At 48.4% G+C, this 16,928-nt stretch overlaps 1 protein-coding gene across 1 annotated transcript in view; it reads left to right on the forward strand.

Annotated features, from left to right (window-relative positions):
- LOC140386421 (transmembrane channel-like protein 3) overlaps window positions 1–6,505 on the forward strand; it is a 107,038-nt gene extending 100,533 nt beyond the window's left edge. The window contains exon 22 of the mRNA XM_072468751.1: window positions 3,775–6,505. Within this exon, the coding sequence (XP_072324852.1) occupies window positions 3,775–4,642 (868 nt within the window). The 3' untranslated portion in view covers window positions 4,643–6,505. The remainder of the gene's footprint in view (window positions 1–3,774) is intronic.
- The last annotated feature ends 10,423 nt before the right edge of the window (window positions 6,506–16,928 follow it).

The following is a 16,928-nucleotide window of genomic DNA, read 5'->3' on the forward strand; positions in this document are numbered from 1 at the left end:
TTTGTTTTCTTAGTGTAGTGGACCTTGGTTTACTGAGCCTTTCCATACACTGTGTCATATTTTGTGGGATGGGAACAATCGTAACCACTCTTGAGTTTTGTCTGTTCGTGTTTTTTTGTATTCCTAAGCAGCTACGCTCCCCGCTGATTACTTCACCTCTTGGTTCCCTGACTTTCCCTTCCCCCCCGATCTCTAGTTTAAAGTCCTATTGACCACCCTATTTACTCTTTTCGCCAGAACACTGGTCCCAGCTCGGTTCAGGCGGAGACCATCCCAACGGTATAGGTCCCCCCTGTCCCAAAACTGATGCCAGTGTCCCATGAAAAGGAACCCCTCATTCCCACACCACTCTTTCAGCCACGTGTTAACTTCCCTTATTCTTGCCTCCCTATGCCAATTTGCACGTGGCTCGGGCAGTAATCCGGAGATTATGACCCTTGAGGACCTGTTTTTTAATTTGAATCCTAGCTCTTTATAATCTCTAAACAGGTCCTCTTTCCTAGACTTGCCTATGTTGTTGGTACCGACATGGACCACAACAACTGGCGCAACACCTTGAAAAATTAGCAAAGAGTGATTTTCACAATCCGTGTTCCCCCCGAGCAGCGGTAGCGGGGCAGACTCGCAACAGAGAATACCGGCCCTAATCACATAGCGGGGACCTACATTCACTAAGGGTGGGATTTTCCGGCCCTGCCCACTGGTGGGATCTTCTGGTCCCACCGAAGGAGACTCCCCCGTTGCGGCAGGTTCCCTGGTGCGCGCCCAATAGGCAATGCAAATGGGCATTGACTTCAACGGGACTGGAAGATCCTGCCAGCGGCCAATGGCGAGCCCCTTCCGCCAGCAGAAAACCTGCCGGGGGGGAAACTGGATAATCCCAGTCTAAAGAGTCAGGGGTGGAGAATCAGTGCTGTTACATTGTCATCTTTCTCTGATTCTTGTTCCTTTTTCCATGGTTTCCCCACTGAAAATGTAGGATTATAGAATATTCTTTATTGTCACAAGTAGGCTTACATTAACACCGCAATGAAGTTACGGTGGAAAGCCCTAGTCGCCACATTCCAGCACCTGTTTGGGTACACAGAGGGAGAATTCAGAATGTCCAAATTACCTAACAGCCCGTCTTTCGGGACTTGTGGGAGGAAACCGGATCACCCGGAGGAAACCCACACAGACACGGGGAGAACGTGCAGACCCCACACAGATAGTGACCCAAGCCAGGAATCGAACCTGGGACCCTGGAGCTGTGAAGCAACAGTGCTACCCCACTGTGCTACCATGCTGTCCCTGTTCATTACATCGGGGTTCTGCCTCGATCTCAGGCCTCCGCACTGGCATCATCAGCCATGACCTCAACAGGTATCCTTTGTCCCCCACGAGCCAACACGTTATCCTGACGTGGTCCTCAAAGACACCGAGGCCTCCGGGTGCCCTACAATGTAGCTGTCATGCATGCTCCCTGGTAGCAGACACACACATGAATGATGTGGATGTGGTGGTCACATGCGATCTGAACATACAGGGAGTGCAACCCCTTTCTGTTAATATAGGGCACTCTCTGATGCCCCGGTGTTTGCAGGGAGCCATGCATGCATTGATCGCCCCCTGGACCTGGGGCATTCCGGTGATTGAGGCAAAACCGCAGCCCGGAATGTTGGTGGGCCTGGTACAGGTCAAAGATGATATAGTTGGATGCCCGGGCATGTAGAGCACATGTGGGCTGAAGATTGCGAAATGCCACACAGGTCCCCACTCAAGCCCTGGAATTTCCTGATGGTGTCAAAATTTAGTGCTGCAATGACCTTCTTGGCCACCAGAAGCAGGTGTCCTCCTCCTCCATGCTGTGCCATGTTCGCGAGGATGTGGCACAGGTGCCTCAATGTCTCTCTATTGAGAGGCAGAGTCCTGCGGCATGTGCTGTCGGTCAGCTCAGGAAAAGACCAATGGCTCATGTACACGTTGGTCCAGTGCTGGTCTCCCCTTCTGGGTCCCTCCTTAGCCTGATGGATGGCCCAGTCTTCAGGGCAGCCCCCAGCACATGGGGTGTCACATCCAACCTGTAAAGGCCTTGCTGCCTTCTTCGGCGTCTGCCCGCCTTGTCTGCGACCAGCACAACGGGGACAGACTCCGCTGGACCGACCTTTGCAGATATTTTTGTATCTGGAAGGAATTGGAGAAGGAGAGAGACTGACAATAAATTAGGGCTTCCTCCCAGGAGTCTTGTCTCTCCCACCTTGACTATGATTGTCCTGTCTTCACTGAGTGCCATCCACTGTGCTGGCAAACCTCCCAAACACATTCACCCCTGGCCAGATCAGGAGCCCATATCTCTGTCAGGAACATTAGGGAGGCCTTGCTCAGCTGCCCTCTGCTCATTCAGACACTTACCCTTTGGCAGCAAGAAGGTCCTCTGTGGTGAAGCCCTACTCTTTAGTGTTTGATTGTTGGCAACTGCCTCTATGGTGTTGATGCTCCTAGAGTACAGGTAAAAGTATCAAAGGTTGCAGAATATCCAGTTCACTAATGGACCTCAGATAAGGCACCTGTTCCTTCAAGGAGGCACTTGAGAGTTCAGGAGCGTGAAGTGCTATCACACTAACAAGACTAATCCCTCCTTTGGTGTAGCCTTCAGCTGTGAAGCTAGAGGCTGCTCACGGTCACAGGGGGTGAAGTTGACTTTCATAAGAGAAGCCGCAGCAGAGCTTTGTCCTGGGAGAGTTTGGTAGGACAGACCAGGCGGCAGCTGTGGTTGCCCCTGTAATGAGTCGCCACAGTATTTAAAGATGGCTTAAAGGCCTCACAGACACAAAGCCCCCCACCCTCCGAGGACTGGGGCAGCAGTTCCGATGCCCTTGAGCTGCATGCTGGTAAATGAAAGGGCTGCTCACCTCCTCATTTCTCCTCATTAGTCATTGAATCAGGTTCCTGTTTTTGTAGAGGAGTACTAAACAATGACGTCTCGCTGGGGAGTCGGATGACTCTCAGGAGGCTACTGTATTCAACTTCAATCTTGCTAATGAGATTGAAATTATTGTAAATTAGGCTGATTGATCTTCTTGTCATTTTTGAGCGAGATCCAGATCTCGGCATCGGGAGTGGGCGGGTGAATTACAAAATGGTTCACACCCAGCATGAATCGCGATTTGGGCCTCACCCGCGATTCACCCGTTGTGCCCGGATCGGCATCAGACGCAACACAGTGGGAGAATCCTGCCCATAATTTATACTACGTAACTACCCTGCTCTCATTGCGATTTGCTGGAGAAATGGTCCTGCCTTTATTAGGAGATTTTGCTGTACCTTCTGCTGTGGTTTTGGTCTGGATTTGTTTTATACTGTTACCAAATAACTATTGCAAATAGACTCTGTTTACTGTTTGGTGTAAAATAGACTATATGTATCTGTTTGGAGTAAAATAGACTCTGTTTACAGTTTGGTGTAAAATAGACTCTGTTTACTGTTTGGGGTAATATAGACTCTGTTTACCGTAGACTATGTTTCGTGTAAATCCTGCCCTGCCTCTAATTCATTGGCTGACACTGTGCTACCAATACTCACTCTATAATTTGTACTTTAAAAATGGCAGCCTCTTCCCCTGTTGGATACAGGAATTTTATTCAGGGGTCATGCCAGGAAGAACAACCCTGAAAAATAGGATTTAATAACATGCTTTAAAAAAAAGCCGCAGCTGTGGAAAATATTTATTTTCATGATCTCTAGTTGGCTGTGAGTTTATTAATTACTGAATCTTTATGTTTAATCTCTCACTAGGAATCCAGGTGTCTTGCAGGGAGCCACAAGTGGGCATTATCGAGGAAAGCTGTCCTCCAGCCGGGCAACCAAATTACCTGAAGATATTCGTCCCGATGCCCCATTTAGGAACTGCGCCAGACCACTGCACTATTCACCCTCAGAGGGGGCTCCACAGATGATTTTGGGCCGCCGAGTGCACACGGCACGTTATATACTCGTCAATGAGCGTGAGCCAAGGAAGAGATTCATCCGCCCAGCAACTCGAGTCCCAAAGCATTATAAGGTGGATGAGTCCAGGGGGGTGGTGGAAATGTTGCCAAGAAATCTGAAAAGGTACGTAGTCCATGGAGCACATAGAACAAACCCTCAACTACACTTCAGCGAAGAGGAGGAGGAGGACGAGGAGGAGGTAGAGCAAGGTACATTTAGCAGGTCACCTCGCCCGCACTCACTGTCTGATCTCCACCAACCAACTCGCTTCTACATCGGGGATAGCAAAGACAGTCGAATATTGATCGGGAAGGACCTGGCCCAGATACGGTATGAGTATGAAGACGCTGAACCACTACAGGATCATGGGGGGCCTGGGTCATCACATGCTCAGCGGAATAGCAAAGGTCCATTACCTACCAAGCAAAGCGGAGGGGCTCACGTCAAATGGAAAACAAAGCACAAAGCAGACCAGTCATTGACCGAATCGGACTCCGTATCGATAGCATCAAGCAGCGATCAACAGAACAGCAGCACCGACCAGTACATCCAAGTCATCCACAGCAAGGACAAGTACTTGAAATCTTCCAATGAAAAACCAAGTAGAACCAAGTCAAGAGGAAACATTGAACTAAATGTGGCAGAGGCAAATGATTTGATATGTTCAAATGTCTAGACCAGTCCCTTCGCACACACATCAGGACAAACATTACCAAGTGAGCTATGGCATAAGTAGCTTAGGTGAAGAATACTTAAGGAGAAGTTAGATATGTGCATGAGGAATAATGGAATTGAAGGATATGTCAAATGGTTTGGGCTGGGAGGAGGCTTGTATGGAGCACAAGCACTGACGTAGAGCTGATGGACTGAATGGCCCATTGCTTGTAAATTCTAGGTAAATGTATGTAGTATAGAAGCTCGGTGATCAGATTCAGAGTTAATATTCCTGTCAATCTAAACTGAGATTGTTTTTTTGTTGGGTTAGGGTATGAAGGAATGTAGATCAAAGGGAGGCTAAAGGACTTCAAACATAGATCAGCCAGGATCTAATTAAATAGTGGAACAGACTTGAGGGGCTGAATAGCCTTCTCCTACCCCAGTGTTAAATTTGCTGTAACCTTCTCAAAATGAACAAAACAGGAGATGCTGATCATTGTTTTACAAACTAGATCAATCAAAACCAGGAAAGAACTTCACTGTCAGATACATATATCACAGGTAAAGGGTATGGAACCGTGAGCCACAGGTGAGCTCTTCTGAGGTAATATAGATTTACCCCTGTGAACCTGCAAGTGTCCATGACATTTAAAGGAACTATCGTTCCTGAGCTAAAAAGGATCAAAAATGATCCTCTCATTAATCACTTTTTTTTTAAGAGAACAAGGAGCCTGCACTTAGTGGCCAGTTGCAAGATTCTGGGTGGGGTGCACTCACTCAGAAAATTGGCCCAAATATTCCCTTAACGGCACCAACATACATATACACAGATACACAGAAGATAGGAGCAGGAGGAGGCCTTTTGGCCCTTCGAGCTTGCTCCGCCATTTATCACGATCGTGGCTGATCATCCAACTCAATAGCTTAATCCTGTTTTCTCCCAATAGCCTTTGATCCCATTCTCCCCAAGTGCTATATCTAGCCGCCTCTTGAATATATTCAATGTTTTAGCATCAACTATTTCCTGTTGTAATGAATTCCACAGGCTCACCACTCTTTGAGTGAAGAAATGGCTCCTCATCTCTGTCTGAAATGGTTTACCCTGAATCCTCAGACTGTGACCCCTGGTTCTGGACACACCCATCATTGGGAACATCTTCCCTGCATCTCCCCTGTCTAGTCCTGTTAGAATTTTATAAGTGTCTTTAATGCATTTATAAAACACCTTTAACTTAGTAAACCATCCCAGGGTGCCTCACTGGAGCATTTTATGAAACAGAACTTGACAGAGCCACAAAGTTATCAGCCATGGTCTAGTGGAGCAGGCTCGAGGGGCCAAATGTCCTACGCCCGCTCCTCATAGAATCCCTACAATGCAGAAAGAGGCTATCGAGTCTACACCAACCCTCCAAAAGAGCACTCTACTGAGGCCCACTCCACCGCCCTAGCCCTGTAACCCCATTCCCCACCTAACTTTTGGACACTATGGGGCAATTTAGCATGGCCAAACCACCAACTGGCACATCTTTGGACGGGAAGGAGAGGTGGAGAATTTTGCAGAGGGAATTCAGATCTAGACCTCTTAGCGGTAATAGGAGGTTTGTGTATATAATTTTTATTCTGTGCAATATAAATTTGAATGTGAACTTAGCGACAAAAGAACTGATTTTACAGCATGTCAGTTGCAACTTGAATGAAAATGTACCATAAAACTACTCAATCTTTCGACCTTCAAATCAACTGTTTCTGTAACTCATACAGTATGTATTCATAGATTATCTGTTGCATGTTTGTAGCCTTCAGTCTGAATTTAAGACTGATATTTGTGTTGCTCAGGTCTTGAAATACTAAATATTAATTAAAAGGAATTCCTTAAAAATGACCATGTCATCTCTTGTTGCTTGATCAGTACCAGAATGGTACAACGGTGTGTCTGACTCTGCCCCGGCACGGTGGCATAGTGGTTAGCACTGCTGCTTCACAGTGCCAGGCACCCAGGTTCGATTCTGACCTTGGGTGACTGTCTGTATGGAGTTTGCACATTCTCCCCATGTCTGCGTGGGTTTCCTCCGGGTGCTCTAGTTTCCTCCCACACTTCAAAGATGTGCAGGTTAGATGGATTGGCCATGCAAAATTTTCCAAAGGTTAGGTGGGGTTGCGAGGAAGTGGGCCAAGGTAGGGTGCTCTTTCAGAGGGTTGGTGCTGACTCGATGGGCTGAATGGCCTCCTTCTGCATTGTCGTGATTCTATGATTCCAAGTGAGATAAACTAATTCACATAATTTGATACATATATATATATTAGATATTTACATAGTGCATGATGCATTGGGAGTGCGCAGGGAGCTGGCTTACAGGGAATTAGCTGCTATCACTCAGGTAGGAAAGAACAGGCAGCACGGTAGCCTTGTGGATAGCACAATTGCTTCACAGCTCCAGGGTCCCAGGTTCGATTCCGGCTTGGGTCACCGTCTATGCGGAGTCTGCACATCCTCCCCGTGTGTGCGTGGGGTTCCTCCGGGTGCTCCGGTTTCCTCCCACAGTCCAAAGATGTGCGGGTTAGGTGGATTGGCCATGATAAATTGCCCTTAGTGTCCAAAATTGCCCTTAGTGTTGGGTGGGGTTACTGGGTTATGGGGATAGGGCGGAGGTGTTGACCTTGGGTAGGGTGCTCTTTCCAAGAGCCAGTGCAGACTCGATGGGCCGAATGGCCTCCTTCTGCACTGTAAATTATATGATAATGGGCAGCTCGACAGAGCATCGGAGACCAGCCAGGAGGAGGAGTTATGACAAAGAACCGCCTTGTTTTTAGCATGTCTGCCTTGAAGCCAGATGGTTGTGGGCTCAAGTTCCAGATTACAAACTTGGGCAGAAAGGCTAGGCTGACACTACAACCAGGATGGGGCTCCCCCCCACCCCCAAAGTGGGTTCCCCGGTGGGGCGGGGTGACTTCATCGGAATATCCCATTGACAAGCGGCAGAATTTGAGAATCCCGCTGCCAGCAAATTGTTGGGGGACCGTAGAAACCAGCCCATTGATTTTAAAAACAACAGGTCCAAAACTTAAAGCTTGTCCCTGTCATGTGATTTCCAGTAAACCCTTTACCAGTTTTTTTCCCCATCAATTAAAGTGATTGCAGTTCTAAACAAACAAACTGCTCTGCCCCCCTGGGCAGCTGGTCAGCTGATTTCTTGAAAAAAGGTGGACTTTCTCCCAGTCCAAAGATCAACATCTGACCCTTCATTTAAAAAATTCCAGATCAGCGTCCAGGTGTCCAGATCTGTGTGGCGACTAAAGGATTTTCACAGTAACTTCATCGCAGTGTTAATGTAAGCCAATTTAAGACAATAAAAATGATTATTATTATGGTTATTTTAAAAATATATAGTACTGAAATATTTCCCAACTCTGCAGTTCTGAGGGATTAGTTTGGAGATTATCTTCTGAGCGTGGAGATGTTGATGTCACCTGCATACTGAAGTTCCACGAGCGCCATCGGTGCCGTTTTCTTCTTGGATTTCAACCGGTTGAGATTGAAAGGTTTTCCGTCCATCCTGGAGACGATGTCCACTCCGCTGGGAAGTTTGCTCTCGACAAGGCGAAGAATGGTGGAGATGAAATTGGAGAAAAGGGTGGGGTGATGACACATTCCTGCTTAACCCCATTCTTGACCTCAAAGGCTTCTTTCTGTCTTATTTCCGTCGGTGAGGATTGTCGCCGACATCTTGTCGTGTAGGAGTCAGAGGATGTTGATGAATTTCTCTGGACAGCCGGTCTTTGACAGCGGGTGGGATTCGCCGGTCTCCGACGCCGAAATCGCGTTCGGCAATCGGGTGGAGAATCCATGTTGGCACCGAAATCAGGGGTGTCGCTGTTTTTGCGATGCCCCGCCCCCTTCAAAACGGCAAACTCTAGGAGTACACCGCATGCCGTCGAGACGGCCTCAGGATGTTACCAGAGGCCCTCCTCCCGATGCTCCGTCCCCGATGGGCAGAGTTACCGTCGGCGTCGGTCACTCAGGTATTTATATTCGGAAACTCGGCGTGGCAGCTGCGGACTATGTCCAGCGCTGCCACAGTCGGGGGGGAGGGGGGGGGGGGGGAGGGGAGAGCCGATCTGCAGGCAGCGGGGGTCTTTGGTGGGGGCTGGGGGCACTGGTGGGGGTGTTCCGGGGGTGGCAAGCCTGGCCAAAGGGGCCACTATTATGATAATCTTTATTATTGACCCAAGTAGGCTTACATTAACACTGCAATGAAATTACCATGAAAATCCCCTCATCGCCACACTACGGCGCCTGTACAGGTACACTGAGGGAGAATTCAGAATGTCCAATTCTCCTAACAAGCATGTCTTTCAGGACTTGTGGGAGGAAACCGGAGCACCCGGAGGAAACCCACTTAGACACAGGGAGAACGGGTAGAACTCAAGCAGGAATCGAACCGCGGACCCTGGAGCTGTGAAGCAACAGTGTTAACCCCTGTGCTACCGTGCCGCCTTTAAATGCCAAAACACTGGCTTTGTGGCAGGACTTCTTCAGAGACTGGGAGAAAGCGGCTAGCAAGAATTTGGGCAATGCAGAGTAGGGACATTCCTCAGTTTTTCCCACAGTCCACTTTATCTCCTTTCGAAAATGAAATGAAATGAAATGAAAATCACTTATTGTCACAAGTAGGCTTCAAATGAAGTTACTGTGAAAAGCCCCTAGTCGCCACATTCTGGCGCCTGTTCGGGGAGGCTGTTACGGGAATTGAACCGTGCTGCTGGCCTGCACTTTCCTGTAGAAAGTGGCGATGACAGCTTCCCTGAGGTCGGCAGGAATTTCTGTTTGTCCCAGACTTTCAGGAACAGCCTTTGGAGATGACGGATGATCATTTCTCCCCCAAGTTTGAAAATCTCCACTGGACTTCCGTCCACTCCTGCAGCGTTTCCATTCTTCATATGTTTAATGACGGCTTTGACTTCATCCACTCTTTGTGGTAGTCCAAACTCATCTTTGATGGGGAGTTGGGCAATTTCCTCAAACACAACCTCATCTATGATTATATCATGGTTTAGGTGTTCTTTGAAATGTTCTCTCCATCAGAGGCTGATGTTTTCTCTTTTTCTCAAGAGAGTTCCATCCCTTTGAGGCCTCATGTGGTGGGTCAATGTATTGCCTTGGTGGCACTGAAGAAGCCCCCCATTTTGTGCTGGTCAGCGAGGAGTTGCAGCTCCTTAGCTTTCTCAGTCCACCTTGTGCAGCACGATGGCACAGTGGTTAGCACTGCTGTCTCACAGCGCCAGGGAGCCAGGTTCGGTTCCAGCTTTGGGTGACTGTCTGTGTGGATTAACATAGATTAACATAGAATTTACAGTGCAGAAGGAGGCCATTCGGCCCATCGAGTCTGCACTGGCTCTTGGAAAGAGCACCCTACCCAAGGTCAATACCTCCACCCTATCCCCATAACCCAGTAACCCCACCCAACACGAAGGGCTATTTTGGACACTAAGGGCAATTTATCATTGCCAATCCACCTAACCTGCACATCTTTGGACTGTGGGAGGAAACCGGAGCACCCGGAGGAAACCCACGCACACACGGGGCGGATGTGCAGGCTCCACACAGACAGTGACCCAAGCCGGAATCGATCTTGAGACCCTGGAACTGTGAAGCAATTGTGCTATCCACGATGCTACCGTGCTGCCCAAGTTTGCACGTTCTCCCCCTGACTACGTGGGTCTCCTCCGGGTGCTCCGATTTCCTCCCACAATCCAAAGATGTGAAGGTTAGGCGATTGATCATGATACATTGCTCCTTAGTGTCCAGGTTAGGAGGAGCTACAGGGATAGGGCAGCGTACTGTCCCTTAGGTAGGGTGCTCTTTCAGAGGGTCAGTGCAGACTCGCTGGGCCAACAGGCCTCCTTCTGCACTTATAGGGATTCTATGATTCCACAGAAGCATACTGAAGAATCAGTCTCAGCCTCAATTTCAAGAAGACTCAAGTCGTTTATTAACTTGCCCCAGGGCAGAGATCCAACATTGTATCCAAACCACCCCCTCTGGATGCCAAAAGATGTGTGTCTTTGATGACCGCAACATTCGTGCTGACACCAAGATCCTTATGTACAAGGCAGTCAACCTCCCAACTCTTCTAAACTGCTCAGAAACTACATACAGACACTACCTCAAGGCCCTAGCAAGGTAACATCAACGCTGTCTGAGACATTCTCTGCAGCAGCTGGGAGGACAGGGATACTAACATCAGCATCCTTGAAGAAGCCAAGAGCACCAGCATCGAGGTCATGACCATCCGAAACCAACTCCACTGGGGCTGACATGTGTTTAGGATGTCAGAATCCCGATTGCCAAAGCAAATCTTCCCAAACAAGAGGACAAAGGAAGCGTTTCAAAGGCACCCTGAAGGTTTACCTCAAGAAATGCAACATGGACACCAATGCCTGGGAGACCCTTTCTCAGAAAAGACCTGCTTCGAGGAACCTCCTGATTGAAGGGACACAATTCTTCTAGGACACCTGAAGGCAAGAGGAGGTCTGGAAAAGGAGTCTGAAAGGAATACCAGCGATCTGCAGTCCAAGGGCCAATCCCACCTCCCAAAAACACCTGCCAAGTGTGCAATTGAAGGTGAGGCTCTCGGATTGGGCTCAACAGCCATGCAAGAATCCAAGGAACCCATGACCAGTAACATGGAGTTTCTTAGGTGGACAATTATACTCATTAGCAAGTGATCACCAGAGAAGACTGAGGGAATGCCGGACTGCTGGAGATGTGTGTCACAGTCCTGTGGGGAAAACATAAACCAAAATAATCAAATTTACCGCATGAACTCGCCTTTAAAAAAATTTTTGTGTTATTATTAAATCGTTTAAATTTTGTTAAACATTAATCGTGCATCAGCCACTTAATCGCAAACTTTCCCTTGTTGCCAATATAATATATCCCTTGCCCAGTTTGTTCAAATGGAACAAGTTTCATTGGGAAGATAATGATCTGATAATGAGCTGTCTCACCCAGGAGATTGCAAAATTGGGAAGCAATGGGACACATGGGGCTCAGGTGTAACATGACTGTGTTAGAGGAATTTATAATTAGATGTTCTATCTATTTCTCAAGTCGGTAAAGTCTTGTCGTTGGCATTTGTAGATTTATCAAATGTAGATTTTGTGAAATTAACGCACCATTGTAGAGAGTGCTTGCACCACATGGGGCCTTGGCAAAGTTGGAAGCTCATTCTGAGCTCAGTAATTTTAAGCCTTTATGAATCCAAATATTCATTAAAGTCTGCCACCTTGTCTACATTTCTCTTCACCTGATTATGTGACAAATTACAATTTCTACATTACACAAACATTCAAAAAGTTAAGATACAACTCCAAACAAGAGTTTAATTGAGCTTTTGGGCGAAATTCTCCCTCAACGGCACGATGTCTGCCGACTGGCGCCAAAAACGGCGCCAATCAGACAGGCATCGCGCCGGCCCAAAGGTGCGGAATGCCCAACATTGAGGGGCTAGGCCGGCGCCGGAGGGATTTCCGTCCCGCCAGCTGGCGGAAATGGCGTTTGTTGCCCCGCCAGCTGGCGGAAATGGCGTTTGGTGCCCCGCCAGCTGGCGCGGAAATGCGGCGCATGCGCAGGAGCGTCAGCGGCCGCCGACAGTTTCCCGCGCATGCGCAGTGGGGAGAGTCTCTTCCGCCTCCGCCATGGTGGAGGCCGTGGCGGAGGCGGAAGGGAAAGAGTGCCCCCACGGCACAGGCCCGCCCGCGGATCGGTGGGCCCCGATCGCGGGCCAGGCCACTGTGGGGGCACCCCCCGGGGTCAGATCGGCCCGCGCCCCCCCAGGACCCCGGAGCCCGCCCACGCCGCCTGGTCCCGCCGGTAAATACTAGCTTTGATTTACGCCGGCGGGACAGGCAATTTCTGGACGGGACTTCGGCCCATCCGAGCGGGGGGGTCCCGCCAACCGGCGCGGCCCGATTCCCGCCCCCCGCCCAATCTCCGGTACCAGAGACTTCGGCGGGGGCGGGATTCACGGCGGCCAACGGCCATTCTCCGACCCGGCGGGGGGTCGGAGAATGACGTCCTTTTATCTTATCCAATAATTTAATACACAAGCTTCCTCTTTTAAGCTCTTTGTCCATTGGTCTAATCAGATCAATACAACTCCATTACTTTGTTATTTTAGCAATAATTTTGTTCTTATCTCCTATAACTGCTATTCCACCATTAAACATTTAATTATAAACATGACTTTGCTACTATTGTTCATCCCCTGCTTAATGTCCTTTTCTACAGCAACATATCAGTTAAGCTGAGTTTGTAGCATCCTGGCCTCAGGTTCAGAAGGTTGGGGCTGGTTTAGCACAGTGGGCTAAACAGTTGGCTTGTAATACAGAACAAGGCCAGCAGTGTGGGTTCAATTCCCGTACTGGCCTCCCCGAACAGGTGCAGGAATGTGGCGACTAGGGGCTTTTCACAGTAACTTCATTGAAGCCTACTTGTGACAATAAGTGATTTTCTTTTTAATTATTGTGGGGTTGGGTCCAATTTGAGGAGTTAAATGGAGCTGATGGGATTCGCCCAGCGGCTGGAGAGGCAGCTAGAGCCTCACATCACCTCCTTTCCAGGAGGCCTGCCGGATTACATGCCAGACATACATCAAGGACGTCAATGGAGGAAATCTCACAGTCCGAGAGCAACTGGCAAATCAGAGACCATCAGATGTAGATTGCTCAACAGTGCCTCTACGGGAGCGGTGGTAGCTGCCAGCAATGCACCCATCCAAAACCCAGGATAGCCAAGGCCAGAGATGACTGATGGCACGTGGGAGGTGTGTGGATTGGCTGTCGCAGCAGGGGAGGAACTGACGGCAAGGGCAGGGTGTGGTCTCAATGGGCCCCCGCTTCCTGATACCAGGTCCCTCAATCAGCCACTGAGTGGCTTTGAATGAGAGACCCCACCCCACACACCCCTCCCCGCCCCCGGAAGCCCGGAAGCAGCCATGACAGATTTTGCTTTTCTGGCTTCCCGCATGGGGTACCCCTTAAGTCGCCATTAGGTGAATACCAGCAGTGGCAGGATAAGACCCTTAAATGGGCAGTAATTGTCCACTGAAATTGGCAATAAGGTGAGAAGGCCTTTCACAAGCCTTCCTAACCTTGAGTTAATTGGGGCAGATGTAGGAATAGTGTGGAGTCCCCACCCGCTATACTCCAGCCTAATTAAATGCTCCCTGTCACCAAACTACTCTTGGGGGGGGGGGGGGGGGCACTAAATTCTTCCCCATAGACATGAACACAGGAATATAGGTGATAATACTCCAGTGCAGCATTGAAGGAGCACTGCACTGTTGGAGTGTTACCTCATGGATAATGCGTTAATCTGTGGCCCCATCTGTCCTCTCAGGTAGATGTAAAGGACACCATGGCACCATTTCAAGGATTCTTCCAGTGTCTTTGTAATGTTTTCTGTATGCATGGATGGCGAGGTCTTTGTAGTTGAGGAGATCAGAGAACATACGGCTTTGTAAATGAACAAAACTGTTTATTAATTAACTAAAACACTAAAGGGTTTCTATGAGGTAAGATAACAGTTGGATATTACAGCTAATACAAACAACTATGGTTAACTCTTATTAATGATTGTTGACTCAGGAGCTGCTCGATATGCGACTGTGCTTGTTGCCCAGATTTTGTGTCTCTGTGCTGTCCAGAAGATTACCTCTTATCTCCATGAGGCCTGTCTTCCAGTGACCTACTCCTGTCACCACGCCACCTGTGGTCGGGTGCTAGAATCTCAATTTATGCTTATGGCACCTATCTTTACTTACAGCTCGGTTATTAAATTATAAACAAATAATATTCTACATATTTTAACAGTCTTGGCCAACATTTATCCCTCAATCAACACGATGGAGAAATGGACAGTGTGCTGATTCTATCTTGGTTGTTTGTGAGAGCTTTCAGTGTGCAAATTGGCTGCACCAGAGCAGTGATGTGTCATGTCTTGAGGTTCTGAAATGGAAGCCTTTTATGGCTTTTGAACCCTAATTTTAAATAAGGGACTCGTAGTTTGAATGTTGATGGAAGATGAAAAACAGAATGCAGGACCCACACTGAAAGTAAGCAGTATACCCTTTGTATTATCATGGTCGAGATGTGATGTATATATAGACATTCATCAGCTGGACTACTTTTTCAAATCAATTATTTTTGTGCATTTCAAAATGGGCAATTGCTGAGCTGAGACAAGGACCAAGCCCGCCGAGTCTCCAGCTGGTCACATGATGTTTTCCAGCAGTGTCAAAGTAACAATGGCCACACGGACATTGAGTTTTCTCCATCCAACTCCGTACAAAGATAAACCTTTTCAGGTCTTAATCTCCCATCATGGTGCTAACGGCCTGAGCATTAACTGTTCTAACACAATAGTTTTGACAAGATGGCTTCATTTAGTGAACCCCAAACCAATGGGCTGGATTCTCCTAAAATGGGGCTATGTCCCCACACCGGCGTAAAAACGCTAGGATTGCACTCCTGAGTTTCCTCAAAATAATACAAGCCGATTCACTTACCTTCAGGGGGCTAGCAGGGACCCGGAGTGCTTCACGCAGCTTTGGCTGCGGATACAGACCCCCACACTTCCAGTTTCGAGTCCGCGCATGTTCTCGGCGGGGGCCTCCAGCGGCCAAGTCGAGCGCCATGGCGGACTCGGACCATGGAGGCATCCGGAAGTAGTAGGCCACCCCCGATCGGCCACGCACCCAAAGATCCGTCCAGCCCGATCTCTCCCCCTGCCGCCCATAAGGCCCCCACCCCCCCCCCCCCCCCACCAGGGCGGCCGCGGACTGTGTTCGCAGCCGCCACGCGAGAGTCCTGACCGGCCATAGCATGTTAGTTCCAGGCCGTCGGGAACTTGGCCGGTTGGGAGCAGAGGAATGCTGGGCGGGCCTCTGGCAATGGACCCCCAGAAGCACGGAATACTACGCGCACGCGCAGATTTTCCAGACCCAGAGAATCGCCGGGCCCGATTCCGGCGCCAAATTGGATTCTCCGCCCCGCCGCCAAATGCGATTTTGGCGTGGGGCCGCGGAGAATCCAGTCCAATGTTTCCAAGAGCAAAAGGGAATTAAACACCACAAGAGTTTAGCTAGACTTTGTCCGACATCGAGGAGATATGTCACATGACCTCCCCCAAGCTGCAATATTGTCCGGTGGAAGTGAAGTTACTGTTTGACCTCCAACGTGAACAGAACTCCAGACAACGACCTGTGCTGTCGACCATCAAGCCGGTGGCAGCAGAAAGAACGATGACCCTCATCAAACCTGACAACTGCTGCAACCTTGGAACTGGTGCCTCCCGACTAACTCACTTCACGAGTCTTCTCCCATCACGGAAGTTTCGCTGTGGAAAGATGGAGCACTCCACAATCGATCAACCCCCCCTCGGTAGGAGCGTTCCAGTTGACATCTGATTCTGGACTCTGGACACATGTAAAACACTAACTTGTATTATTATTGTGGTCGTGCCCTGAGCTCTCTTCCTTTTTCCTTATCCCCTATTTATCATGTGAATGCAAAAGGACATTGTGAAACCCCTCGTGTGTGTAAAAATAAACCAACCCTTTTTGTGTTATCATACCTCAAGTTTTCCGTGCAATTTTTTTAACAGAGGATTGGAACATTCCAAAATTAAGGGTTGGGGAAATTAAACCACCATTTATAAAGGGGGACATCAGAATAAAAAAACACCTTTCTGTTTACGGATAGATAGAGAGTGGGGAAATCAAGGCCGTTTAAATTGAGCCCCTTCTCTTCATGACAGTATAATTGAATGAAATGTGTGGTGAATGGAGGAATTTCAGATGTGCTGCATTATAGGTATTTGCTGCAGTAAGGGTTAAAAGCCTTGATTAGTGTGTGTATGACTGCTGCAGTCATGTTTTAAAAGAAGTCCTAGTTTGAAATGCAAGTATATTTTAGTAGCCAGGTGTGTAATTAAAGCATCGTAAAAAGGTTGGGCTAATGGAATACTGTTTCGATTAAGGAGATTTCCTGTGGAGTTAATTTAATTTCAGCTTGGTATGAATGTGCCATTACTGGGTGGAGCTAAGGTGTCAGGCATTTTGCAGAAAGCAGTTCAGTTGTGAGCTGAGAGAAACAGTGACCAGAAGTGAAGCAGTTTTTTCTCACTGCAGTTCAGTTAAAAGATCTTGACAGTCTTTAAAAAAGTGTTTAAAGAAGTGCAGTCTGAGTACAAGACGAGTTGAAACAGCTTCTGAAGATATACAGCAGAGTTTCTGCATGGCTCT

Source organism: Scyliorhinus torazame, chromosome 12, assembly GCF_047496885.1.
Source record: "Scyliorhinus torazame isolate Kashiwa2021f chromosome 12, sScyTor2.1, whole genome shotgun sequence".
Lineage (NCBI taxonomy): Eukaryota > Metazoa > Chordata > Chondrichthyes > Carcharhiniformes > Scyliorhinidae > Scyliorhinus > Scyliorhinus torazame.